Source organism: Musca domestica, unplaced genomic scaffold (assembly GCF_030504385.1).
Source record: "Musca domestica strain aabys unplaced genomic scaffold, Musca_domestica.polishedcontigs.V.1.1 13, whole genome shotgun sequence".
NCBI classification, from domain to species: domain Eukaryota; kingdom Metazoa; phylum Arthropoda; class Insecta; order Diptera; family Muscidae; genus Musca; species Musca domestica.
This window is the reverse complement of record NW_026712172.1, coordinates 18,358,872-18,386,835: the sequence shown is the minus strand read 5'-3', so window position 1 is coordinate 18,386,835 and position 27,964 is coordinate 18,358,872. Positions and strand designations below refer to the sequence as shown.

General features: G+C 32.6%; 1 protein-coding gene across 2 annotated transcripts in view; it reads left to right on the top strand.

The window, feature by feature from the left end:
- Positions 1-27,475, top strand: part of LOC131800864 (carboxypeptidase D-like) — a 53,459-nt gene extending 25,984 nt beyond the window's left edge. For both annotated transcript variants that reach the window (XM_059118719.1, XM_059118720.1), the window contains exons 3-11: positions 849-1,328; positions 1,514-1,614; positions 15,046-15,160; positions 17,690-18,739; positions 18,812-19,079; positions 19,141-19,364; positions 22,667-22,819; positions 22,892-23,952; positions 24,014-27,475. In XM_059118719.1, coding sequence (XP_058974702.1) covers positions 849-1,328; positions 1,514-1,614; positions 15,046-15,160; positions 17,690-18,739; positions 18,812-19,079; positions 19,141-19,364; positions 22,667-22,819; positions 22,892-23,952; positions 24,014-24,189 — 3,628 coding nt within the window. In that variant the 3' untranslated portion in view covers positions 24,190-27,475. The remainder of the gene's footprint in view (positions 1-848; positions 1,329-1,513; positions 1,615-15,045; positions 15,161-17,689; positions 18,740-18,811; positions 19,080-19,140; positions 19,365-22,666; positions 22,820-22,891; positions 23,953-24,013) is intronic.
- The last annotated feature ends 489 nt before the right edge of the window (positions 27,476-27,964 follow it).

Genomic DNA, 27,964 nt, shown 5'->3' with positions numbered 1-27,964 from the left:
TAGAGTCGGTTATCGAGTCGATGAAACCAGATTTCCAATTTTTAACATATAATTCAAACTGCTGCAATGAATTATAATAAATTTGCAGCATAATCAGTACCGGTTATCGGGTATTTAAAATTAATAATCGGAATTTTGAACTACTTTTAGGTCGTAAATATTACTCTTTCTTATATTGGGGCATATATCCAGATCGCTAGGAGAATATATGGGAAGTTTTTAACAAATTTGGTACCGGTTACTTAATTTAAAAATTTGGTAATCGGGTGTATGCAACCGATTATCGTCATTAAAACACATAGAGGTGTATTTTAAGAACGCCAAACAAAAATTTGGGACATATTTTGTAATATTCGTACCGGTTACTTGAGTTAAAACAATTTAGTAATCGGTTGCATGCAACCGATTATCGCCATAAAACGGCAATGAGGTGCATATCAATGTAGTTAAAAAAAGTTCTTGGACATTTTTTATGAAGTTCGTAGTAATGTTGGTACCGGTTACTCGAGTTAAAAACTAAGTAATCGGTTTCATGGAACCGCTTAAAGGTTATTATAAGAGGTTTAATGGATTTCTAACCTAGTTTATGATTCTAGGGTACTTTCTACCCTACTATTTTCCTTCTAAAACCGGGTAATTACAAACGATTACCGGTTCAATGGAACCGGATTTTTTGCAAATATTTCAATTTTAATATTTTTTAATTAAGGATAAAATTCGAATTAGCATTAGGTCTTTGTTCGCTCATTATCGACCCTTTTGGAACCGGTTACAGTTTTAAATTAAAACCGATTACTCATTGTTAAATATAAAGTAATTTCAATTTTTTCCTTCTCTCTTCTTTGCAGGGCCCATCATGAATGCTGCGAAGATAGTTTGACCCCCGATGACCGGGTCTTCAAGCTAATGGCCCACACCTATGCCAACAATCATCCGATTATGCGCAAGGGTAATAATTGCAATGACACGTTTACGGATGGCGTTACCAATGGTGCCCATTGGTATGAGTTGAACGGTGGCATGCAAGATTTCAACTATGCCTTTAGCAATTGTTTCGAACTAACCATTGAGCTGTCCTGCTGCAAATATCCACCCGCCAAGACGTTGCCCGGCGAATGGCAGCGCAACAAACAAAGTCTGTTGCAACTCCTCAAATTGGCCCATATCGGAGTGAAAGGTGTGGTTAAAGATGTCAACGGTTATCCCATACATGATGCAACAATTGTGGTTTCCGGTTTGGAGGAGAAGCCCATACGTACGACACGGCGCGGCGAATACTGGCGTCTGTTGACACCAGGAATCTATAACATCCAAGCATTGGCTTTCGGGTAAGATATCCAAGATTTGTGGTGGTGGTGGTGGTAGTGGTTGTTGTGATAATTTCCTTATATGTATCGATTATTTTGCGAAACAAAAACCATGAATACTAATCGAATGAATTAAACTTGTTTCTCCTTTCGTTTTGTGTGCGGGGAAACTTGTCTGCGTTTCTTTTGTTTTGATCTCATTGCAGCTACCAGGCCAGTGCACCGCAACAGATTCATGTAACGAACGACAAAAATGTGGCTCAACGTTTGGACTTTACCTTGTCGCCGATTGAGACCAACTATGATGGTATAAGCAGTTTTTATAGTCCCTACTTTTTTAGACATTAAATTTTGAGTCTGTTCGTTTTATTTTTTTATTTCTAATTTGGACTCCAAACATGGTTTTAGTCTTTACTTATCTATTTGTTTTGGTTTTTTTTTTGTATTTACACAAAAAAGAAAAAAATCAAACGTTTACGTTTTAATTGTTGTTGTTTAAGATAAAACACACACACACACACACACCTATATATGTACACATTCCCTCACACATACACCCGCAAAAGGCATTTGCACAAAACCACCAACTACACGGAATCGATCACTCACACTCATACCTATGTGTGTCTTCATTTTTTCTATTATATACTTGGTTATGTTTTATTATGACATTCCAATTTTTGAGAAAAAGTTAAAAAAAAGTCTAAAAAATCTCGATTTAAATGAATAACTTCCCTTAAGTTGACCTATGGCCAGGCCACTTAAGGGAATTGCCAACTTAAATAAATTAACGGCATCTGTCATAAGGCATGTTCACACGGTGTGATTGGAAGTCATGTGATACCGAGGGGTCTGGGCACACCTCAAATTAACCAAATGTATACAATATCTTATGTTTTATTATCACATTCCAGTTTTTGAGAAAAAGCTAAAAAAAGTCTAAAAAAAATCTCGGTTTTAATGAATAACTCCCCTTAAGTTGACCTATGGCCAGGCCACTTAAGGGAATTGCCAATTTGAACAAATTAACGGCATCTATCATAAGGCATGCTCACACGGTGTGATTGGAAAATCTCGTGATTAAAAGGGGTTTGGGCACACCTCAAATTAACCAATATCTTATGGCAAAAATAACGGGAAAAAATAAAAATTAAAATAAATATTGAAAGTCCAGGTCCTCAATTCTTATTCTATGAAAATGTGAAATGAAAACTTTTCGTAAAAGCAAAGAAATGTCAAATGAAAAATTTTATAAAGGAAATATTTTCATATTCATATTTTCATAGAATAAGAGTCCAGGGGCTGGATTCGTGTTCTATGAAAATATGAAATGAAAAATATTTTCTTTATAAAATGTTTCATTTGACATTTCTTTCCTTTATAAAAATTTCCATTTCACATTTTCATAGAACAAGAATTGAGGCCCAGCCCCAGAACATTTGCTTGAATTTTAATATTTAAGGAAAAAATTTGTTAACCATTTTCTATTGGCCGTAACTTTTGTAAAAAGTGGCATATTTTCATGATTAATTGATTGATTTAGATAATAGAAAATATGATCTTTAAATGTACATTAAATAATATAGATGTCGCCTACAACATGCGACATAACTTTTTTATTAGCCGATATATATTTATAAACTAACTTGATTTGGAAAGAAGAATATGTTAACTTTAAACCTTGTAAAGGTTTCCTAGGGTTTGCTAACAAAAGACGGGAGATATCGGAACAATAGGAAACTTCTGCAGTTCTTGACCTTTTTGGTTATTTTTTGAGGGTCAACTTCTATTGGGCATAACTTTTTTATTTGCCGGTATATTTTCATGAAATGAAAGGATTTCAAAAGAAGAATATGTTAACTTTAAACGTCGTAAATGTTTTCTAGGGTTTACTAACAAAGGACTGGAGATATTAGAAAAACAGGCAACTTCTGCTGTTTTTGACCTTTTTGTTTATTTTTTGAGGGTCTACTTCTATTGGGCATAACTTTTTTATTTGCCGGTATATTTTCATGAAATAAATTGATGTGGAAAGAAGATATTGTGAGCTTTAAATTGATATGAAATATTGCAGATGTCACTGGGAAAATGTCGGATTATGGGGCAAATTCGGCAGCTAATATCTTGCCGTCAAAATGTGGGATATATCGAGAAAATAAGGCAGCTACTCAAATATGTGGTATACAAGTCAGTTTTGTGCTGTCTTCTTCTGAAGGTCATAACTTTCTCAATATTTTATATATTTTAATAAAATAAATTGAATTGGAAAGAAGATAATGAGAGCTTTATAGTGATATAAAATATTACAGATATCGCTGTCAAAATATCGGATGTATCGGGGAAATTAAGAAGCTGCTCAAATTTGTGGTATTCAAATAGTTTTTGTGCTGTCTTCTTCTGAAGGTCATAACTTTCTCGATATCTGATATATTCTAATGAAATAAATTGATTTGGAAAGAAGATATTGTGAGCTTTAAATTCACATAAAACATTGCAGATGTTGCTGGGAAAATAACGGTTATATCGGGGAAATTAAGCAGCTACTCAAATGTGTGGTACACAAGCAGTTTTTGTGCTGTCTTTTTCTTAAGGTCATAACTTTCGCAATAGCTCATAGATTTTAAAAAAGATAACTGGTGTGTAAGGTAAAACATATTATCTTTTAGTTCATAACAAATTTTACTGAAGTCACTCCAAAAATTTCAAAAATATTCGGAGAAGAAAGCGACTACTTAATATTTTAAAGACTTAAAAAAATTTCCGTCATCATTTTATAGAGGCCATAACTTTGGTTGTAAGCGGAATATTTTTGTGAAGTAACTTGATTTAGAAAGAAAAATATGTCGACTTTAAATTTCTAAAAGGTTTCCTAGGCTTTGCTAACAAAATGCCAGAGATTTTGGAAAAATTAAGCAGATTACTTAATTTTTCTCAATTTGGTATTTTTTGCGCGTCCTTTTGTATTGGCTGTAACTTTTTTAACAAAAGATATATTTTTATGAAACAAATTGATTTGGAATGAAGATAATGAGAACTTTAAATTCATATGAAACATTGCAGGTGTCATTGGGAAAATATCGGATATATCGGGGAAATTAAGCAGCTACTCAAATTATGTGGTATTCAAATCGTTTTGTGCTATCTCCTTCTAGAGGCCATAACTTTCTCAATAACTGCTATAATTTAATGGAATAACTTGATTTAGAAAGGAAAACATGTTATTTATGAATTTATAATAAATTTTACTGAAGTCACTCAAAATATTTGGGAAATTTCCAAAAAGGAAAGCGGATACTTAATATTTTTAAGACTTAAGAAATTTTCCGTAATCATTTTCTAGAGGCCATAACTTTGGTTGTAAGCGGTGTATTTTCTTGAAATAAAATGATTTGAAAAGAAGAATTTGTCGTCCTTAAATTTTGTATATGTTCCTTAGGTGTTGCTAACAATAGCCCGGAGATATTGGAAAAATTAGGCAACTTCTTTATTTCTTTACATTTTTGGTATTTTTTGCGCGTCTATTTCACTTGGGTATAACTTTTTTAATAATCGGTATATTTTTATGAAATAACTTGATTTTGAAAGTAGAAAATTTGATATTTAAACTAATATGTCGGTTTGTAAAGGTCACCAACAAAATAACTGAGATTTTGGAAAAAATTAAACGATTATCTCATTTTTAAAGATTCAAGAATCTTTCCATAATCGCCTTTTATAGGTCATAACTTAAAAGGTAGCTGAGTTATCTTTACAAAATAACATGATTTTTAAAGAAAAAACTTTACACTTTAAGATCTGCCAAGTTTTGCTTGATGCCGCTGGAATAGTGCCCGTAATTTTCGGAAGAAACGAAAATAACTTAAAATTTCAAGTTTCAATAATTTTTTCGTAATGAGTTTCGAGAACCATAACTTTGTAAATAGTCGGTGTATCTTTTTAAAATAAATTGTTTGCGAAAGAAGAAAAGCTAATATTTAAAATGCTACCAAATTTTCTTTTGATTGTTTGGAAAGTGTCGGCAGAATTAAAACAATTCTCAAATATAGAGTTTCTGTTTTTTTTTTTTTTGTAATGATTTTCTGGTTTTATACCTTAGTCGGTGTATCGTTTTGATATTGTAAGATAGAACTGGATTTTTATAAAATATCTGGATCTGAAAAGAATTTTTATCATTTTTTAATTATTTAATGTAGTATTTAGAAGAAGTGCTCTATGATATCACATGGTCATATTTATCGGCTGAATAATATTTTTTGGTGTTTTTAAGAATTTGACTACTTAAACTTTTTTTTTGTAAAAGTTTAAAAGGAGTCAACAATTTAAAACGACTTTTCAAATAGTTTTTTCAAAGGTTTTCTGGAATGAGCCCTTTATGGTTGCAACTATTATGCTACGAGCTTTAAGCGAGATTTTTAAGGCTTCACAGGTGATCTTTTAATCAAAAAAGGAAACAAAACCTTTTAACAGTCAAAAATCTTTCAATATATCAATACATAACCAAGATTAGTACAAAGTAATACAAATTAACACTACTGAACACCCCTAAAGCATTTTTGTACATTTTACTAATTTACCTCATTTCCAACACTGTATGCTCTATCACACCCTGTGAACCCACATGGCACATGCATTGTACTCTCACCTATTTATCTATCACACACTGCAACACTTGTTACTCTCTACAACACTACTATTGCATTTACTATCATAGAGTATTATATAACGGAAAGGAGAAGAGAAAAAAATTCCTACTATCCCTCTCCTTCTCTCTCTCACTAACTCATACCTATAAAAACAACTGTTTGTTGAGAATGGGAAACTAGTCGGGAGACTAGTTGTCTTTGTCTTATGCTATGTTCATATGATTGCCAACATTTTCTTAAGGGTGCCTGGCCACACATGAAGTTGGTTTCTATATTTTATATTTTTATAGCATTTTTTTTTTTCGTGGAAAATGTGAACAAAATGTAAAATTAAGGAAACTAATCAATAACGTGGCTAAGGCATTTTAAGAAATTGAAAATTTATGGCAATATAAGCATAATATTCAACACATTCCCTCCGTGTTATTTTATTTCCCTTTACTAGATTGGCTATATTGTTTGCATTTGTTATTATCATATGTTGTTTTATTTTATTTTTTCCTGCAAAAATGTTTTGTAAAATATTGTAAATTTTTATTTTTGTTTTGTTTTTATTTATAATTATGGAATAATTTCAAATCTACGGCTTAAATAATTGTATAGCAAACAAAAACACACAAAAAAATAAAATAAATTGTCTGTAATAATAACTAAAAGAACCTACGCACATAATTATAATGAAAAAAGAAACAAACATAAATTCCTATCATATGCATACCATATTAAATAATATTATAATAAAATTTAAAATTATAATTATTGTTCATTTGTATTTGTAAAAAAACAAACCTAAAAATTACATGTAATTTTTATTCACATTGGTATATTTGTGTTTTATTTTAAGTTGTTTTGTTTTTTTTAATGCAAAAAATTATATTTTTATAGTTGATTAAAATTCCATAAAGCTAACTGACCACACATCACATGCATGGGACTCCCTAAATATCACCGTTTTCTAAGGGGTTTTGAAGAAAATGCACCCTAAATTTTTGTGTGCGACATGGCATGATGGTAAATTGGCTCTTAAAGAAAATTGATGTGTGGCCAAGCACTTTGCGTTATGAAAATTTATTATTTTATGAACAGAAATCATTTTAAATTCAACCGGCCGTAAATGCATCATTAATTAAACCATCTGATCTAGTCATTCAACAATCTGGCAATGTTTGGCATATTTTGGGTTTTTTTTTGTTGATGACCACAACCTCTAAAAACCCCTTTTTTGTTGTGATAAAAATAAATCGATTTTTATAGCCCGTTTACAGTTTAAATAAAACCATCAGCTTTTAATTATCAATTTTATTGGATATACGACAAATAAACCACCATAAAGTGAGTTAACCCGCAAAAATCTCTAATGTAAACATACCATTAAAGCAGAAAATGTCAACTTCATTTTTTCGGTAACCTTATTCGCCGGACCATAACTTTTAAAGTAACCGTTGTAATTACAAAATTTTTCATAGTTTTCAGAGTAAAGCATTCAAATTTCATTTTTATCCCGTTTTATTAGTGTACGACACAAAATACCAGAGATATCTACAAATTAAATAAATACTTAACTACGGCCATTTGAAAAAAATTGTTGGGCAATTAAGTTCGGGAGGCCATAACTTTTCGAAACATAGAGTGAAGTTATAAAATAAAGTATTTATTATGAGAGTATTAGAGGTAATATTCAAAACCCTCATAACAGAGATATAGCAGAAATATTCATATGACCCAAAATTATTGGCATTGAAATTTTTTTCTCGTAACCGTGTGTAACAGTCCATAAATTTGTAAAAATGCACACAATCTTAATAAAATTGATCAAATTATTAAAAAGGAAACTCTAAACATTCAAATAATGCCAAAGTTTCCTGTCAAAGCTAGTACGATGCCAAAGATATCGAAGAAACAATCAAGACCCTCAATTTTAAGAGTTCTTCCAACTTTTTGCGTCATCAATTAAAGGAGGCCATAACTAGGGAAGTACAGGGGATATGGCGATAAAATAGCAATCTAATGAATGAAGAATATGTTTTCTGTAAATCCGTATCCATATTTGTTACTCTATCTCACAAAATATCGGATATATAACTAAAGTTATTCGAATGTGTCATAATTTTCATATTTAAAAATTTTTCGGTAACCAAGTCCCAAGGGCCATAACATACAATTTAATTGTCGTATCTACATAAATAACCCGATTTGGAAAGGAAATATTTCAGTCCTTGACATAGTAACAGATTTTGTTGGTGCTGCTGAGAAATATAACAAAAATTTGGAGGAAATAAGAAACATACCTCAATTGACGACTTTTCAATATTACTTGGGTATTTGTTTTCTAGTGTTGATAACTTCAAAGATAGCCGGTGTAATTAAATAAAGTATTCGGTTATTGAAGGAAAATCACCTTTTTTTTCAAATGATATAAAATTTTGCTATTATTGCTTACCAAATACCAGAAATATTGCAAAAAATACTCAGGTAACCTAATTAGCCAAATTTCTGCATTTTTTGGGTAACCACATTCTAAAGGTCATAACTACCGAAGTAACCGGCATTTTTTAATAAAGTAATTAGATTTTGATAGAAGACAATTTAATCTTTTAAGTTGCCAACAAGTTTTGTGGTTGTAGTTGACAAAATACCTGAGTTATCGGGAAATGTATACATGTACCGCAATTTTCCTATTTGTGACATTTTTTTCCGCTACTAGTTTCTACGGCCTATAACTTCAAAAGTACTTGGTATATTTCCATGAAATAATTTTATATTAAATGAACCACGTCTACTTTTAAATGGGAAACAAATTGTATGCTATTACTGACAAAATTCCAGAGTTATAGGGAAAATTGTTCATTTACCTTAATTTTCCAATTCATAGTATTTTTTGAGTCATCAATTTCTAGGGGCCATAATTTTAGAAGTATTTGGTATATTTTCATGAAATAACTTGATTCTAAAGGAACAACAACTACTTTTTAAATTGGTAAACAAATCGTAAGCTGTAGCTGATAACATACCAGAGATATAGGAAAAAATATTCACGTATTTAGATTTCCAACATCCATAGTATTTTTGTGTCGCCAAATTCGAGGAGCCACAACTTTGGAAGTACTCGGTATATTTCTATGAAATAATTTGTTATTGAAGGAGCAGCATCTACTCTTTATATTGGAAAACAAAATTTTGTGCTGTAGCTGACAAAATACAAGAGTTATAGGAAAAAATGTTCACATACTTAAATTTCCCAAATTTATAGTATTTTTGCGTCACGGTGTTCTAGAAGCTATAACTTTGGAAGTATTAAGTGTATTTCTAAGAAATAAATTGTTATTGAAGGAGAAACATCTACTGTTTATATTGGTAAACAAATTTGCGCTGCAGCTGATAAAATACCAGAGTTATAGGACAAAATGTCCACATACTTAAAATTTCCAAATTTATAGTATTTTTTGAGTCACAGAGTTCTAGAAGCCATAACTTTGGAAGTACTCGGTGTATTTCTATGAAATAAATTGTTGTTGAAGGAGCAACATCTACTGTTTATATTGGTAGACAGAATGTATGCTGTAGCTGACAAAATGCCAGAGTTATAGGAAAAAATATTCACATACTTAAATTTTCCAAATTTATAGTATTTTTGCGTCACTGAGTTCTAGAAGCCATAACTTTGGAAGTACTCGGTGTATTTTCATAAAATAACTTGATATTGGAAGAAGATACTCTATGGATGGAAAGCTTTATTGTTATCGCCGTTTTAATGTCAGAGAAAAGGCGAAATATTTTCATGCACCTTTATTTCGAAATTTTTAACAACTTTTGCGTAAGCATTTTCGTGTGATCATACTTTGTGAAATAATCGGTGGATTTTTATGAAATAGCATGATTTTGAATGAGAATGTTTTATCTTAATTAAAACAAAGTTTATTTGATGTACGTTCAATAGTTATAGAGATATCACTCAAAATACACCAATTTTCAAACTGTTTTGTAATAACTTTCCATGGTCCATAACTTTGGGTAACAGTAAAATATTTTAATTAAATTTTTTGATTGGGAAAGCCAAGAATTTTTTTTTTGAATTGCAAAGATTTTCTTGATATAACTCATGAAATCTTTGAGATATCGGTATTTGTATATAAATGCTCAAATGTGTTTTTATGCAGCTCATTTTTCGCTTAAAATTTTTTCTAATTAAATAAATGAGATTTTCATATTGAAATGATTAGTTTCACAATCCCTACTTCTGATTCTCAAAAAAATGTGGCAAATCATATGGACAAATACCGAAAATATAGGAAAAGTTCATGAGAAATTAAATACTTAATAATTTGCTGTCTAAACATGGCAATAGTAAACATGAAAATATTCCTTCCTCAAGTTTCCCAATAAGAAACTGAATTTAATAAAAAAAAATCACGTAATTATCTAACAAAGGAAGCAAATCAACATGTGGCCCAATAGCTTTACTTGTCAAAGGGAATGTAAACGGAGTATGACTTTGTTTATGAAAGCCCATAACGGTTATGTTGCATTTCGTCTCTCTCTCTCTCTCTCTCTCTCTCTCTCAATATTCTTCTCTTGCAATCAATCTCTCCTACATATTTTTACTGCATCAAGGAACTGATTACCTTGTCATACTCCAAAAACAGAGAGAGAGAGAGATCAAACCCGTGAGCTGCAAACCACTCTATTTTTGGACAACCGCCTTAAATGAAGCATTAAAACGACATTCATAAGTCAATCCCCTTCTACAAATGCACCAAACATCCCATGAAAGTTGACCTACTTTGATTTGTCCAAAAATCGAAATTAAACCAAAAACCAGATGCCTTCACATAGCCATTTAATTCCGAATCAGGTTTAATTCCAATGTGAAGCAGTGAATTAGGCAATTCTGTTGTGGAATAAGTACATACTGGTGGTGGCTGGTTGTGGGTCTGTCTGTCTGTCTGCTGGTGCTAGCTGGCTGGCTGGCATACACTGCAAATGTCAATCACTCGCAGAGGACGACGACGACGATGCATGCCAGTGTTGGGGTTGTTGTTTGTTTTGTTAATGATGATGATAATGGAAAAGCATTTATGCCAGCAGTTTCATGTGTGTATGCGCCTGTTTTTGCACTTGTTGTCAATTATAACAGCTGTTGCACATTGATTAAAATATTGCATCGAAAATATGTAATTTAATTTATGAGGTTAAAGTGGTGCCAAGTATTGTTGAATATGGAATGTGTTAAATCAGAATTTAAAAAAAAATTGCACAATTTTTTCAATTTTATTTTTTAGAAATTTTTGGGATTTGTTTTTCGAAGACAACAATTTTTGGAAAAAAAAATATAATATCAATATAAAATAAATTAATTTTTAAAGGCCAACATTTCATCTTCCATTTTCCAAAGTTTAGTAAATATATCTAGAAAAATTTCAGAGACATCTAAAAAATAATGCAACCATCAAATTTTCAATAATTTTAGATTTCTTTTTTGTAAAGCTATACTCGTGGCCATAACTTTTGAAATAATTATTGTATTGACAAGAAAAAAATTGCTTAGGAAAGAGAAAAAAGTGTTCCAACATCTCACCAAGTTTCATCTTTGTAGCTAACCAAATACCAGAGATATCGCCATATCTACACATGTGCCAAAATTATGCAAGATTGAGTAGTTTTTGCGTTAACAAATTCCAGAGGCCACAACATTTATAGTTAACGGCGTTGAAAATTTAAAATACACTTTTCGGAAAAAACAACGACTCTTTAGCAAATTCACAAATTTTGGTAGATGTCACTAATCAACTTCTAGAGATATAGAGGAAAATCTCAACAGGTATTCGAATTTTGCTATGTGAGATATTTTTTCTGCATTCACACTCCAGATGCCATAACTTTTTAAATAATCGAAATTTTTAAACAAAATATTTTATTTTTTAAAGAACAATGACTGATCTTCAAATCTGCAAAGTTTTATTAGTGTAGCTAATTAACTACCTGAGATATTGGAAAATGAAATCAAGCTTCAGAATTTTTCACTATAGAGCATTTTATCTGCATTCACATTCCAGAGGCCATAACTATTTTATATAACGGCGTCTTAAAATAAAAATACAATCTATTGAAAGAACTGATCTTCAAACCTGCAAAATTTCATTAGTGTAGCTAATTAAATACCAGAAATATTGGAAAATTAAAAGAAGTGTCAGAATTTTTCACTGTAGAGCATTTTATCAGCATACACATTCCGGAGGACATAACTTTTTTAGAAATCGGCGTCTTAAAATGAAACGGCATGTTTCTGAAAGAGCATAGACTGAGCATCAAACTTGCAAAGATTTATTTGTGTAGCTAATTAACTCTCAGAGATATTGGAAAATGTAAACAGGCTTCAGAATTTCTCACTATAGAGCATTTAGTCTGCATACACATTCCAGAGGCCATAACATTTTCAATAATCGGCGTTTTAAAATGAAACAGCATATTTTTGAAAGAGCAAAAATCTGAGCTTCAATCTTCCAAAGATTTATTTCTGTAGCTAATTAACTACCAGAGATATGGGACAACCTAAGCAAGTGTCAGCAATTTACAGCACATAGCTTTTCATTCCGTATTGAAACTCCAGAGGCCATAACTTTTTAAATAATAGGCGTGTTAAAATAAATGCACTTATTTTAGAAAGAGCACTGACTAATATTCAATCCTGCGAAAGTTTGTTGGTGTAGCCAATCTACTACGAGAGATATTGAGAAATAAAAGCAAGTACCAAATTTTTATATTTTTGGGTGTTTGGCAATTTGTTCTGCTATTACATTCCAGAGGCCATATCTTTTGAAATAGACGGCGTATAGAATTACATATTTTGACAAGAGCGATATCTTGGCTTTATACTGATAAAGTTTAGTTAAAGTAAATAATAAAATTCTCTAGATATTGGACAATATGCAATATTACCCAAATTTCCCGTTCTTAGAGGTTATTTCGGCAATCACATTCCAGAGGCCATAACTTTGCAATTGGTCGGAGTAACATGTTCAAATAAAAGAAATTGGATCTAAGAAAGAATAATTGATCTCTAGAATCTCATTTTTTATGTTATTCGATAAACAATCGATTTATTTGAGTAACTTAGTAAAAAAGCAAAAAAAATATTTTGATTATTTTTTCAGTACTGCTCTTCCAAAGGCTATAACTTTTAAAGTGTTTAGGATATCGTCTTGAAACAAATTGCTCGTGGAAGGACATCGCCTAGTCCTTAAGTTTACAAAGTTATGTTGATAAAGTTCAATAAATAACGGAAATATGAAGAAAATACCAAATGAGACACAATTACCAATTTTTTTGCATTTTTTCCGTAATCCCATTCCAGAGGCCATTACTTCTTTTGTGATCGGCGTATGACATAAAAGTCACATGTTTATAAGAGAGCAAGGTACAATCTTTCAATTCACCAAGTTTTGTTGATGTAGCTCTCGAATTATGAGAGATATGGGAAAATTAATACAAATCTCAGAGTTTTACCACGTTGATCATATTTTTCGCACTTATGTTCTAGAGGCTGTAACTTTGTGAAAAATCGGAATATCTTCATGAAATGGTGTATACTTGCAAGAAATAAGTCTAATCTTCATATGGACAACGTTTTATTTATGTAGCTAATGAAATTGCCAAGAAATTGCACAAAATACAACATAACCTAAAATGTTCATATTTTGGGATATTTTACGTAATCACGCTCCAGAGCTTTTTAGATTAACGGCGTAGCGCCGTAAAATAAAATAAATAGGAAAGAACACATCCTGATCTTTTTTTAAACGCAAATTTAAGCTGACATATCTCAATAAATTCCAGAGATATTGCATAAAGTAAGAAATTACCCAAAATTTAAATGTTTGGTAATAATTTTAGTAATCACATTCCGAAGCCTGTAACTTTAAAAGTATACGGCGTAACTGTATAAGTAAGTACATTTTTTAAAGAGCAATGCTTGATCAATAAACTCACAAAAATTTGTTGATATTGCTTACCAACTAAACGAGATGTCGGCAAAAATGACCAACTCAAAACTTTCAAATTTTTGCTATATTTTCCGTCATCGATTTCTGCTGGCCATATCTTTTGAAGGAATCGTTGTATTTTAGTGAACTTAATTTTTATCGAAGAATTAAAGTCTTCACTATGAGCCGGTGCAATTATGGGGATGGAGCTGGTGAAATGTCTGAATTACCGCCAAAAAATCACAACTACCCAAAATTTGCCAAATATTGCCATGTATTTCGGAACATGTTACAGAGGCCATAACTTTTGAAATAATTGATGTATTTTTATGATTTAAATTAATTTTGAAAATAGGAAATCATAGCTTTAATTTATACAAATTTACTTTATTGTATCAAGATACTTTTATTTATTTTTTCGTAATTTTATTAACTCAATTTTTAAAAACGTATTTACATATACCCATGAATATTATTCAATTATATTTTTTTAATCTATAGATTTAAAATCTTGTTATTTAATCCTATGAAATTTTAAATACCTAATATCATTTATAGAACAGAGAAAAAATAAAGAAAATATATTTACATAATTTTATCCCAAACTATTTTATGAAATTGTAGTCTAAACTAACAAGATATATCATACCTACATATATATGTATATGCCTAAATGTAAACGTAAATAATTTTAATATTTTATTCTCTAAAACGATTTGATGTAAATGTATACTAAATCTAAATAAAGCTAATAAATAAAATTTATTTAGCAAAAAAAAAAAAAAAAAAAAACTGCAAACGTAAGCCTAGTCTAAACTGTGTTTTATGGACGGAAAGGAGGAAGGTGTACATTTATTTATTTATAAGTTTTTTTTATTGCATCCATCACTCATTTCATCTATTTTATGTTCAATGCACTGCATATGTACTCACTATTATCTAAGCTCACCTGTTTCTATATATATTTTATGTTATGGGTTTTAAAGACTAAAACTGTGGTTGGAGTTGAGGGGCGAAAGACAAGGAATCAAAGCTCTCTTCTTTTATTTTTAATTTTTTCTTTCTATCATCAATCATCATCGATTTTTTTGTTTTCTTGTTTTTTCATCATTTTAGGTGATTTTCGCAAGCTGAAAGTTATTCGTGCCGATAATGCGGAAAATATTGAGAAAAATGGCGGCTTTTTAACGCCAACCAAATTTGAACATCATAATTTTACTGCCATGGAAAAGTTAGTATGAACACTTTACTTTAAATTAAGTTATTATGAAGCAATCACAATTTGATGTATGGCTAGGCAACTTTAAGGCAATTTGCAATAATTAGCTGGATTCACACGGTGGGGAAATTTTCTCTTTATCAAGGTAACTGGCCACACAACAATTTTGCCTTTAGGCATTATTGCAATTCGTTTAAAATAATGGGAGGTATTTTTATAAAGGTCATAACTTTTAAAATTCTCGATTTCCATGAATTAAATTTTCTGATATTGGAAGAAGATAATGTATTCTATCAATTAATGTCAAATATGTCACATATAACTAAACAAATCTCAGAGATATTGTAAAAAAAGAATAAGTATGTCAAGTTCAAAGGGTTTAAGGTTTAGTTAAGTGACAATGTCAAGTGGGCATATCTTGGAAGGTAATAGATTAAACTTGGTCAAAAAAAATTATTTTAAGAGAAGAGCATGTTGTCTCTAATTTGAGGACAAATTATGTTGATGTAGCTAAATAAATACCAGAGATATCGTATCAAATGGAGAATCGACAACAATTAAAAAGTTTTAAGATTTTTCGAGATCAAATTTTTGAAGGGTCATAACTTTGCAAGTAATGGGGTTATTGCAACAAATTAAAATGATTCTAAATAAGGGACATCTCCTGTTTAATTTGAAGATGAAATTTACTGATGTAACTTACCAAATACCCGAGATATCTGCAAAATTTACAAAAGCACAAAAATAAAAAGTCTTTCGAATTTTTTCCGTAATCGTTTTTCGGAATGCATATCTTTTTACGTAGTGGAGATATCCTTACAAAATAAGGTCATATTGCAAGAACGATATATTCTCCTTCAGCTGATGACAAATTTAGAGGATATAGGTCATCAAATATAAGAGATATTGTATTAATTAAGGAAGTGCTTTAAACGTGCAATTTTTTGCATTTTCTTAGACAACATTATTTGGGGGTCATAACTTTTGTAGAGGTTAGTCTATTTTTAATTTATTTTCCGATTATAAAAAGACAAGACCTCCTCTTTTAATTGCTGTGCAACTTTGTTGTTGCAGCTGGTCAACTACCCGAGATATGACCAAATTTAAACAATTACCTTGGTTTTGAAAATTTTTAAGATTTTTTCAGTATTCACAATCTACAGGTTCTAAGTTGTAAAATAATACTCTTAGCCCAGAGAAACGAATTAATATCTTAAAAAGCATGGTTCCTCTTTAAGTTGATGCCAATTTTTGTTGATTTATCTTACCAAATACCTGAGATACGACCAAAATTCAACAGGTGTCTTAAATTTTATTTGTTTAGGTTTTTTTGGGCAATCGTCATCTAAAGGTCGTAACTCTGGAAATAATAGGTCTAGCAGGACAAATTTAAATGATTTAGAACAAGGGAAGTCTTCTCTTTACAATAATACCGAATATTAGTAATGTAACCGTAAAAATACTCAAGTTATTGTAAAAATAAAATCAGGGCCCGAAAATTATAATATCTTGATTTTCCTCAGTAATAGGTTTCTTCAGGCCATAACATCAGATATTATGGTTTTATCTCAATTGCATTTGACATTTTCGGAAAGAATCTCATCTCCTCTTTAATTTGGTGTTGTAAAAGTCGTCATAGCTAAAAAAATACGAGAGATATTCTACAATGTTAACAATTACTGAAAATTTACATTTTTTCTGTTTTTCTCAGAAGCTATTTTCGAGAGCCCATAACTTTTATCACAATTGTTTTTTCTCATAAAATAAATGAATTATAATGGAGAGAGACATATTTTCCTTAAAATTGTCAAATTTGGTTGATATAGCTGCAGAAATACCGGAGGTATCTGGCCAATTATACATCAATGTCAAAATTGGAAATAAGCTATTTTTTCGGTAATTGTTTTCTAGAGGCCATAACTTTTTTTTATTAATGGGACTATTTGAGTACAATCTTTTATTATAAGAAAGGAAGACCTCCTCTTTAGATCGATGTAAAATTTTTAGAACATAGCTGGCCAAATACCAGAGTTATAGTAAAAAATTATCCAATGCCCAAAAATAAATAATTTTTCGATTTCTTTTGTAATCTTTTTCTTGGGTCTTTAATAATTAATGAAATATGTTTAGCTTTGTAAAATCCACTTAAATTAAGAAGGGGACATCCCATCTCAAGTTCTATTTCCCATTTTGTGTTTGTATCCGACCAACTACCAGAGATATCTGGAAAATTTTACTAAGGATCCCAGTGTAATTTTTGTAGGATTTTTTCTGTTTTCATTTTCTTGAGCCCATAACTTTAAAATTATTATTTCTTTCTTAATAAAACGTTAAGAATTAGCTAGAGTGGAATCTCCTCTTTCATTTGATATCCAATGTAGATGATATAGCCTCAAAAATGCCAGAGATATGGTAAAAATTATATAGTTACTTAAAATTTTTAATTTGTCTCCTTAGCCATTGTGAATGTTCAGTGTTGCCAATCTAGCGTTTTTTCCTATTCTATTTGTCCCATTAATATATCTCACTTTCCTTCTGCAGATTCCTACGTGACATAGCCGATTCATATCCGTCCATAACAAGACTGTATTCCATTGGTAAATCCGTCCAAAATCGTGATCTATGGGTTATGGAAATTTTCGCCACTCCGGGACAACATGTGCCCGGAGTACCAGAATTCAAATATGTTGCCAATATGCATGGCAATGAAGTGGTGGGCAAAGAAATGTTGCTCCTGCTCACGAAATACATTTGCGAACGTTACAATTTCGATAATCGCATAACAAAAATGGTCAACACGACTCGCATGCATTTCCTGTACTCCATGAACCCCGATGGCTATGAGATGTCCAAAGAAGGTGATAAATCAAGTGCTTTGGGTCGTGCCAATGCCCATAATGTGGATTTAAATCGTAATTTCCCCGATCAATATGGTACGGATAAATATAATAAGGTGACGGAACCCGAAGTGGCCGCTGTAATGAATTGGACCTTGTCCATTCCCTTTGTGTTGTCGGCCAATTTGCATGGTGGCTCCTTGGTGGCCAATTATCCATTTGATGACAATGAAAATGATTTCAATGATCCCATGACAAGGTTGCGCATGGCCAATGGGGCCCATAAACTGAATCCCACAGAGGATAATGCCTTGTTCCAACATTTGGCCAAATTGTATGCCGATGCCCATCCCACAATGCATTTGGGCAACCCTTGTCCGCTCTTCAAGAATGAGCATTTCCCTGGCGGCATTACAAATGGCGCCCAATGGTACAGTGTCACGGGTGGCATGCAGGATTGGAATTACATTAAGGCTGGAGTTATGGAATTGACATTGGAATTGGGTTGTGATAAATTCCCCATGGCCGAGGAATTGCCAAAATTCTGGCATGATAATCGAGAACCTTTGCTGCTGTTCATCGAGCAGATACACAATGGCATACGGGGCTCCATAAGGAGTTCAATTGGTCACCCTGTGGCAGGGGCTGCCATAATGTTGGATGATGCCAAGCATGCCACCTACAGTGGTGTGTATGGAGATTATGTGAAATTGGCGTTGCCAGGGGTACACAATGTTACCATATTGGCGGATGGGTAAGTTTGGGCGGGATTTCTTTAATTCTATACATTTTTTAAAAATATATTCTCTTTCTCTCTTATTTGTAGCTTCTCACCCCAACGTGAGTTGGTGGAGGTGCCGGCCAAGGGCCAAATCCATTTAGACATAACCCTAATGCGTGACGATCCCCAACACTGGGCCTCGGCCAATGATTATCGCATCATTGAGAATGTCGTCCACACTCGTTATCATTCTAATGCCGAACTGAGAGCCACCTTGGCCGAATTTGAGGCACGCAATGGCCAAATAGCCACCTTTGGTTATGCTGAATCGGAATTTGGTTTCTATTATAATTCCATAAAGCTAACAGCTGATGTAAGGTTTCACATTTCGAAATTATTCCGCCGAATATTAATTGAACCTTTTTTTTTTGCAGATCGGTGCTCCCGAAGAAAGTAAATACAAAATTCTTATAATGAGTTCCTTTTTCGATTCGGCCTCACCGCTGGGTCGTGAAATTTCGATGAATTTAATTCGTCACGTCATTGAGGGCTATAAATTGCGAGAACCCTTGATTTTGAAGCTGTTGCAGACAAGTGTTTTATATTTCCTGCCCATAACGGAAAATTTCGATGCCGTCTTTAAGCTATACAATAATAAGTAAGTTTTGAAAAGAATCTGGAATATTCTAGATGATCGTCAGCTGATGGTAATGCCATGTTCCCAAAGGGAAAATAATCGTCAGTTGATGGTGAGAGGAAAAGTAATCATCAGCTGATGGTGATGCCATATTTTAGTAGGAGAAATAATTTATATCCTATTGCCATGTTTCCACAAGAAAAGTAATCGCCAGATGTGTATAATACCATGTTTCAAAGAGAAAAGTAATCGTCAATTGATTTTGATGTCATGTTCCCAATGGGAAAAAATAATCATCAGTTGATGGTGAAGGTATTTCTCTATTCGAAAAGTAATCGTCTATGAGAAAAGTAATCGTAAGCAGAGGGTGATGCCACTTTTCAGTGGGAGAAATAATTGATAATCTATTGCCATGTTCCCACGAGAAAAGTAATGGCCAGCTGTGTATGATGCTATGTTCCAAAGGGAAACGTAATCGTCAATTGATATTGATGTTATGTTCCCAATGGGAAAAGTAATCGTCAGCTGAAGGTGATGCCACTTTTCAGTGGGAGAAACAATTGCCATGTTTTCAACAGAAAAGTAATCGCCAGCTGTGTATGATGCCATGTTCCAAAGGGAAAAGTAATCGTCAATTGGTGTTGATGTCATTTCCAATGGGAAAAGTAATCGTCAGCTGATGGTGCTAGAGTGGGAGAAATAATTTATAACCTATTGCCATGTTCCAAAGGGAAAAAGGAATCTTCAATTGATGTTTATGCCATGTTCCCAATGGAAAGATTAATCGTAAGCTGTTGGTGATGGCACTTTTCGATGAGAGAAATAATTTCATGGTAGAAGAATGCAGATAGATACATCAACGTAACATTGATATGTCAAAAATGTTTTTTTCCTATTCCAAAATTAGTTTAACAATTCATTGTCTTAGTGGGAGAAATAATTTATAACCTATTGCCATGTTCCAAAGGGGAAAAAGTGATCGTCAATTGATGTTGATGCCATGTTCCCAATGGGAAAAGTAATCGTCGCTGATAGTGATGCCACTTTTCAGCGAGAGAAATAATATCATGGTAGAAGAATACAGGTAGATGCCTCAACGCAACATTGATGTGTCAAAAATGTTTTTTTTTTTTCAAGATTTTTAACGAATTTGAATAATTTTTCATTCAAAAATTTTAATTCTAAAATTGGTTGGACAATTCATTGTCCCAGCAGCTGTGTCGATGCGACTACCTAAATTCTTCTACCATGAATAATTTATAACCTATTGTCATGGTCCCACGAGAAAATTAATCGCCAGATGTATGTGATGTCATGTTTCCAAAGGAAAAGATATCGTCAGTTGATGGCGTTGACATGTTCTGTGTGTATGATGCCACGTTCCAAAGGGAAAAGTAATCGTCAATTGATGTTGATGTCATATTCCCAATGGGAATGTAATCGTCAGCTGTTGGTGATACCATGTTCCCATGGAAAAAATTATCGGCAGCTGTTGATGATGTCACATATCTCTGGGAAAATGTATAGTCAGCTATTAGCGACGACCATTTTCTATGCGAAAAGAATCGTCAGGTGTTTGTCATTACATTTTTCCATTGAAAAAAGAAATTTCCAACTATTGGTAATGCAACCCTTTTTTTAAAAAATATAGCTCCAGACATATGAAAGCGAAATGAAAGCATGTTCGCATGAGAAAAGTTATCGGCAGCTGTTGTTGATGCCACATTTCTTGGAAAAAATTTATAGTCAGCTGGCGACGACAAATCTCTATGGGAAAAGAATCGTCAGACTTTTGTCATGCCACTTTTCCATTGAAGAAGTAATTGTCAGTCATTGGTGGTGCTGGCTTTTTTTGTAAAAATATAATTTAAAAAAAATTAATGTGACCTGTCTCAAAACAAACTGAGCATCAAATAGTGAGGAGAAAATATTTCATTCGATAAAAAATCAGCTGATAGGGAGCTTTTCAATTAAATCAACTTCAGTTCAAACTAAAAGATTCTACAGATCATAATAAAAGATTCTGACGATCACCTTGTCAGCTGATGGTAATGCCACGTTCCATGGGAGAGTATTGTCAGCTGTTGGTGATGCCAATTTTCTGTGGAAAAATAATCAGCTGTTGATGATACCATACTCACAAGGGAGATGTATTCGTCAATTGATGGTGAAGACACTTTTCTTATTCGTGATACTATGTTCCTACGGGAAGAGAAATCGTCAACTGCTTTTATGTCCCATTTTTCTGGGAAAATTTATCGTCAGCTATTGGTGTTGCCAATTTTTTATAGGAAAAGAATCGTCAGCTTTTTGTCTTGTCATTTCGCCATTGAAGAAATTATTCTCAGCTGTTTGTTATTCCATGGGAATATAATTCAGCTGTTAGTGATGTCTTGGTGTCATGTTCCCATGGGAATAACAATCGTCAACTCTTTGTCACATTTATCTGGGAAAATTTATCGACAGGTATTTGTGATGCTATGTTCCTAGGGAAAATAATCGTCAGCTGTTTGTCTTGCCATTTTTCTTTGGAGAGGTAATTTTCAGGCATTGGTGATGCCACTTTTTTTATAAAAAAAAAACTAGCTTTAAACAAATTAATGCGATTTTTCTTAAAGCAAACTGAGCACCAAATGATGAGGAGAAAATATTTCATTCGATAAGAAATCAGCTGCTCGGGAGGTTTTCTATTACATCAACTGCAAATCAAACTGGAAGATTCTAGAAGGCAAGGTGATCATGAGCTGATGGTAATGTCATTTTTCCATGGAAAAAGTACTGTCAGATGTTGGTGATGTCAATTCTCTGTGGGAAAAAATCGTCAGCTGTTGAGGATACCATGTTCCCATGGGAAAGATATTCTATAGTTGATGGTGAAGGCACTTTTGTTATTTGTGATGCTATGTTCCGACGCTTCCTTAAAAAATCTTAGTCTAAAATCATTAAAGGCTTTTTTTGACTGGCTTAAACCACCAGCTGGTTTATTCGTAGAGGAACAAAGGAGTTTTAGGTTGATTTAGTTCGATGTTGATCCTACACGGCTTTCTTTTTTCCCGAAGAACCCAGCTGATGACTTAAGCCAGTCAAAAAAAATTATATGTCTTTTTTTAAAGAATAAATATCCATCAGCTGTTAATTTTTGGAAAAAGTAACCATCAGCTGTTAATTTTTGGAAAAAGTAACCATCAGCTATTAAAGAGTATTTCCTATAGGAAAACCAAACCCTGGATATAACCCCTTTTCTTCAAACAAAAAGCTTTAACAGCTGATGTTTACATGTTTACATTATTTGTTTTATTCACTCGCTTTCATTTATTTTCCAGCAATACCATTTGTGATCCTGTCATTGGCAATGAGTTGGGAGAACGCATTTTAAGTCCGGAATCGGAAAAGAGAAGAGATTTGCTGTTGACATTTTTGGAAAATCAAAGATTTGATTTAATGCTCACCTTCAGTACAGGCTCCTCCGAGTTGTAGTAAGTTTTGCAAAATAACCTAAAATTCAAGATAACCTCAATTCAAATTTTCTTTTCTCCCTTTCTTTTCAGTTATCCCAAGGGCGAACAAATCTATGAGAAATTTGCTCACAATATTGAAAATACCGAATTCAATTATTCTCCCCTACAATGTGCCGCCACATCGACCCATACCCTGCGCCATGACATTACCGAACGCCTGACGAATTTATTCTATAAAATGTATAATATACCCATGTTCACACTAGGCCTGTCATGCTGTAGTATGCCCGTGCAGAAGGACATCACTTCGGTGTGGCGTAAAAATATTGAAAAGCTAAAGAATTTCTTGCATTTGGTCGATACGGGAGCGGCAGGTTTTGTACACAATCGCGAGGATCAGCCGCTGAGGGAGGCCTTTATACGGATAATTGAACATCAGCCGGTGTATAATGTTAGTCGAAATGCAGCCCACTTCCAGTTGATATTGCCCGAGGGTCTCTATGCCCTGGAAGTGAGTGCTCCCAACTATGAATCGCAAGTGGTTAAGGCCGAGGTGAAACATGGAAAAATTAACAATTTGGGTATCATAAAACTAAATCCCTACACCCTGATTATGGGTCACAGTGAAATCCAGCCATTGGGTAGATTGGGAAATGATTTGGACACAACAATGATATCAGGTTTTGTGCTGGACATGTCCAATCATCCCATAAAACATGCCAAGGTATCGGTGATCAAACCGATTGTGAAATATTTTGTAAAGAATTTCACCGACAGCATGGGTAGTTATATTTTGAAAAATGTTCCCTTGGGAGAGATAACCCTGAAGGTGGAGGCGCCACGTTATATGGAAACGGTGCGCCTGGTTAATGTCATCTCTGCGAATAAAGAGGTGAAAAATGTGGTCTTCCGTTTGACTCGCAACGAACATGTCATGGGTATGCCAAGATTTGTGTTTATCCTGCTGGCCAGTTTGGTGATTATTACGGCTGTGGTTATGTGCATTCTTTGCACCCAGTGTTTATTGGCCCGACGCCGACGTACCGATAAGCCTTATTACAATTTCTCTCTACTGCCACAAAAGGGTAAAGAACTTTTCGAAGACGATGGCGATGATGGGGAAACGGAGCTGTTTAGATCACCCATTAAGAGTAAGAGAGGATATTTTTCTTTGCTGTGTAATTTTAATTATCTCTTCCATCCATTTTCCAGAGGGCATGACCATTAAACCCTATTTTGATGATGACGATGATGACACAAAACGTATCATCCATTCCGATGATGATGAGGAGGAGGAGGATATCCATTCGGGTATTGGCATAGATCCCGATGACAGTGGCGAAGAAATTGTTATGCTGGACAAGGCTCTCAATCATCGGCATCATTAGCCGCCACAAAATTGATAACCGAACTGTGATTTTGGTATGCTAAAAGGTATTCAACATTTTTGATTAGGAAAATAGGGAAGAAGTGGCGAATGGAAAGCAGAGGAGTGTAGATTTTAAATTGAAATAGTGCCTGGCTATGAGGAAATGTCATTATCGGAGAACATCTATAACATTTTTACTTAAAAAAGGTATTGAGACCCATGTAAACCTAGCCTTAGGGATTAGCAAGGTTATTGTGAATAATATTTTTATCGATAATATCGATTATGGCAGGAATGTAATCAAATTAGACTATTGTGATTGAAACCAAAGCATACATTGTTGTTGATGTTATTACGCTATTAATTCACAATTGCTTGCATTTTGGAATGGTAGAAGAATACAGGTAGTCGCATCGACACAGTTTCTGGGACAATTAACTGTCAAACCAATTTTCGAATTGAAAATTTTCAATAAAAAATTATTGAAATTTGTAAAATCTTTTAAAAAATGAATATAATAATAACCTACGATTGGCTTCGTATAAGAAAAATATAAAAATCTAACTATTTTTTGACAAAAAAATTTTAAAAATTTACATAGCAATGTTCCCAAGCTTTGCTGCATCTGCCTATAATCTTTATCATGATTACTACTTAAAAAATTCCATTGAGGCCCATGTAAATCTAGCCTTAGGCATTGGTAAAGTTATTGTGAATTATATTTTTATCGATAATATCGATCATGACAGTTATGGAAGCAAAGCGAAATATTGTGATTGAAATGCCCTTTAGTGACTGAAAGGATCTCATTGTTGATGTTTTTACTCTATTAATTCACAATGGCATGACTTATTAGATGTAATAAGGTTTTCTCTCATACCAGGGCCCAACTTTAAGGTCACCCTTCCAAGCCAGCTGACTACCAAATTTAATGTCAAAAGTACATTATTGTGATTGACATCGTAAACAAATAGACAACAAAATGTCAAAATAAATTTTGACATTACACCTGGGCAAATGTGAAATGAAAACTTTTAAAAGGGAAAGAAATGTCAAATGAAAAAATAAGGATAAAAACAGCCATGAGGCTATGTCTTCCAATTATTGGTTTTGAAAATATTTTGTTCTTCTTTTTTCACAACAATAAATTCATACACAAAATTGGCAGAAGTCGGGCACACTTAGAAAAAAACTGTAATCAGCTGGTAGCTCTACCTTACCTTTTTACTGTACCATACCCCCATCTTTCTATGGAGGGTATATTAGCTTTGTCATTCCGTTTGTAAGTCCTCGAAATATTCATGATAGACCCCACAAAATATATATATTCTGGATCAACGTAAAATTCAAGATGATTAAGCGATGCTCGTCTGTGTGTCTGCCTGTCCGTATGTCTGTAGTAATCACGCTATCTTTCGAACAAATTGAGATAGAAGACTCAAATTTTGCACACATGTGTATTTTGCCCGTAGACAGGCTATGTTCATAAATGGGCCATGTCAGCCCACATCTTCATATAGCCCCCCATATAACGTTACCTCCAAATATTCGGTATTTTGATGTATTTAGTGACATTATTCGCCGGAATTGTTTCAAATTTCGTATTCGAAGTTTGTAATGTGTTCTTCAGCCTATTCTTAAAACTTTCGTATGCAGGTTCACGTTTTCGTATAGCCCACATATAACGTTACCTGCCAATATTCGGTATTTTGATGATTTTAGCGACATTATTCGCCGGAATTGTTTTAAATTTCGTATTCGATGTTTGTAATGGGTACTACAGCCTATGCTTAAAAATTTTGTATGCAAGTCCAAGTCTTCGTATAGCCCCCATATAAAGGTACCTCCCGATATTCGGTATTTTGATGATTTTAGTGACATTATTCCCTGGAATTGTTTCAAATTTCGTATTCGAAGTTTGTAATGGGCAGTACACGTCTTCGTATAGCTCCCCTTATAAAGGTCATCATTGAAACGGTATATTTCGGAATTTTTTGAAAATTTTCAAGTTCCTTTCAAATTGTGTAGGTATTAGAAATTCGGCCCGGCCAAACAGCCGCTTTTTTACTTGTTCTATTTTTTATAATTTTTTAGAACAAAAAATCCAGCCCATGGCAAATTTAAGAAGGTAAAGACATTTCAACCAATAATATCCATCTCTGCATTTTTTGTAATTTTCCTCGTCAAAATTTCACTGAATAGAAAAAAGGTTTCCATCTCTGATTTGTGTATACACAATGGATTTATAAATATTCATTTTGACAATGAGATGTTGTCAACAAAAAAATTGCAAACATATGATTAGAAGGTACAGTCATACCTTCTTTATTCTACCATGAATTTAACATTCACAATAAACTTAATGCATTTTTTCCATAGCCAAAATTATTGTGATTGTATCATAATTAACGCGCATAAAATTTTTCCCGAAAATTGTATTTTCCATCCATCGTCCGAAAAAAATCTCTTCTACCAAAAATAAGATTATGTCAAAAGGGCTTTTCCGGACCTGCAAGAATGTTAAAATTTTTGCTTCGATAACCGATTTTCCCTTTATGATATCGAAAAAAATCCAAAACTGGTGGAATCTTGCAGTTTCTGGAACAGAGAAAAAATTGTCCCTTATTTTCGAACACAACAAATGTTGAATACCTCAAAAAAATGTTATTCGGCCCAGTCGAATATTACAAAAAAAAAAAACACACACATACACACGTATTTCTGTATCATTTATTTTTAAGAAAATAATATTCCATTAATTAACCACAAAAAATTGCAACATTTACACATAAAACAAATTATTTCAAAGTTAAGCCAAAATAATAATGATTTTGTAAAATATTTTTTAATAATATTTAAAATTATTTAAAAAAAGGAAATTTTATGATCAACTTTGATGTCGAGAAAGGACAAGTTTTATGTTTGTGTATAAAAACATTTATTTGTTTTTATGCCTAAGACATCGGTATCTTCCAAGTATCCTCCCAAAACAGCTCGAATCTCTTTGTAGATAAACAAAACATTTTGTAATATTTAAAACATTCCTTATTAAAAGAGTTGTTATTTTTTCTACAGAAATTGTATCTCTTTTATTACAAAACAATTTCCTTAATACTTCTTGCTCAATTTAATTTTATACAAACTCTATATAATCTTACATAAATATATAAACATATAATATACATCTATATATATAATATTTTATTTACACAATATCATCATCACACATGATAAACGAAAAGCTTTAGCTGTATTTTAAATTTTTAAGAAATGAAATGACGAAAGAAAAAAAACAAATTAATACTTTAGTGTTTTTTATATAACAAATTAAAAGAAAATTAATATATTATACAAATTTATTTATTGTGCAACAAAAAGAAAAGAAAGACAATTTAATAGTAAATTTATAATAAAAAACAAAAATATGTAAACCAATTTGTGTTTTATTACAAATGTATAAGCGTTACTTTGATAGTGGTATCCTTGTGAACGTAGCTTTAAAAATAAATATGGGTCATTTATGTTGAAAAAACAATAACCGTTATTACGAATGCCAGGTACAAATGTTGTGTACTGTACAAAACACCAACTTCAACAATTCACAATAGTTAAAAGCAGCAATGCAACATTGATTTGTATAACCCTAGAGTGGTCATTTATCGATTTCCATGTCCCTAAAAAGGCAATAGATGGTAGAAGTATACAGGTAGTCGCATCGACACAGCTGCTGGGACAATGAACTGTCAAACCAATTTTGTAATTGAAAATGTTGAATGAAAAATTATTTAAATTTG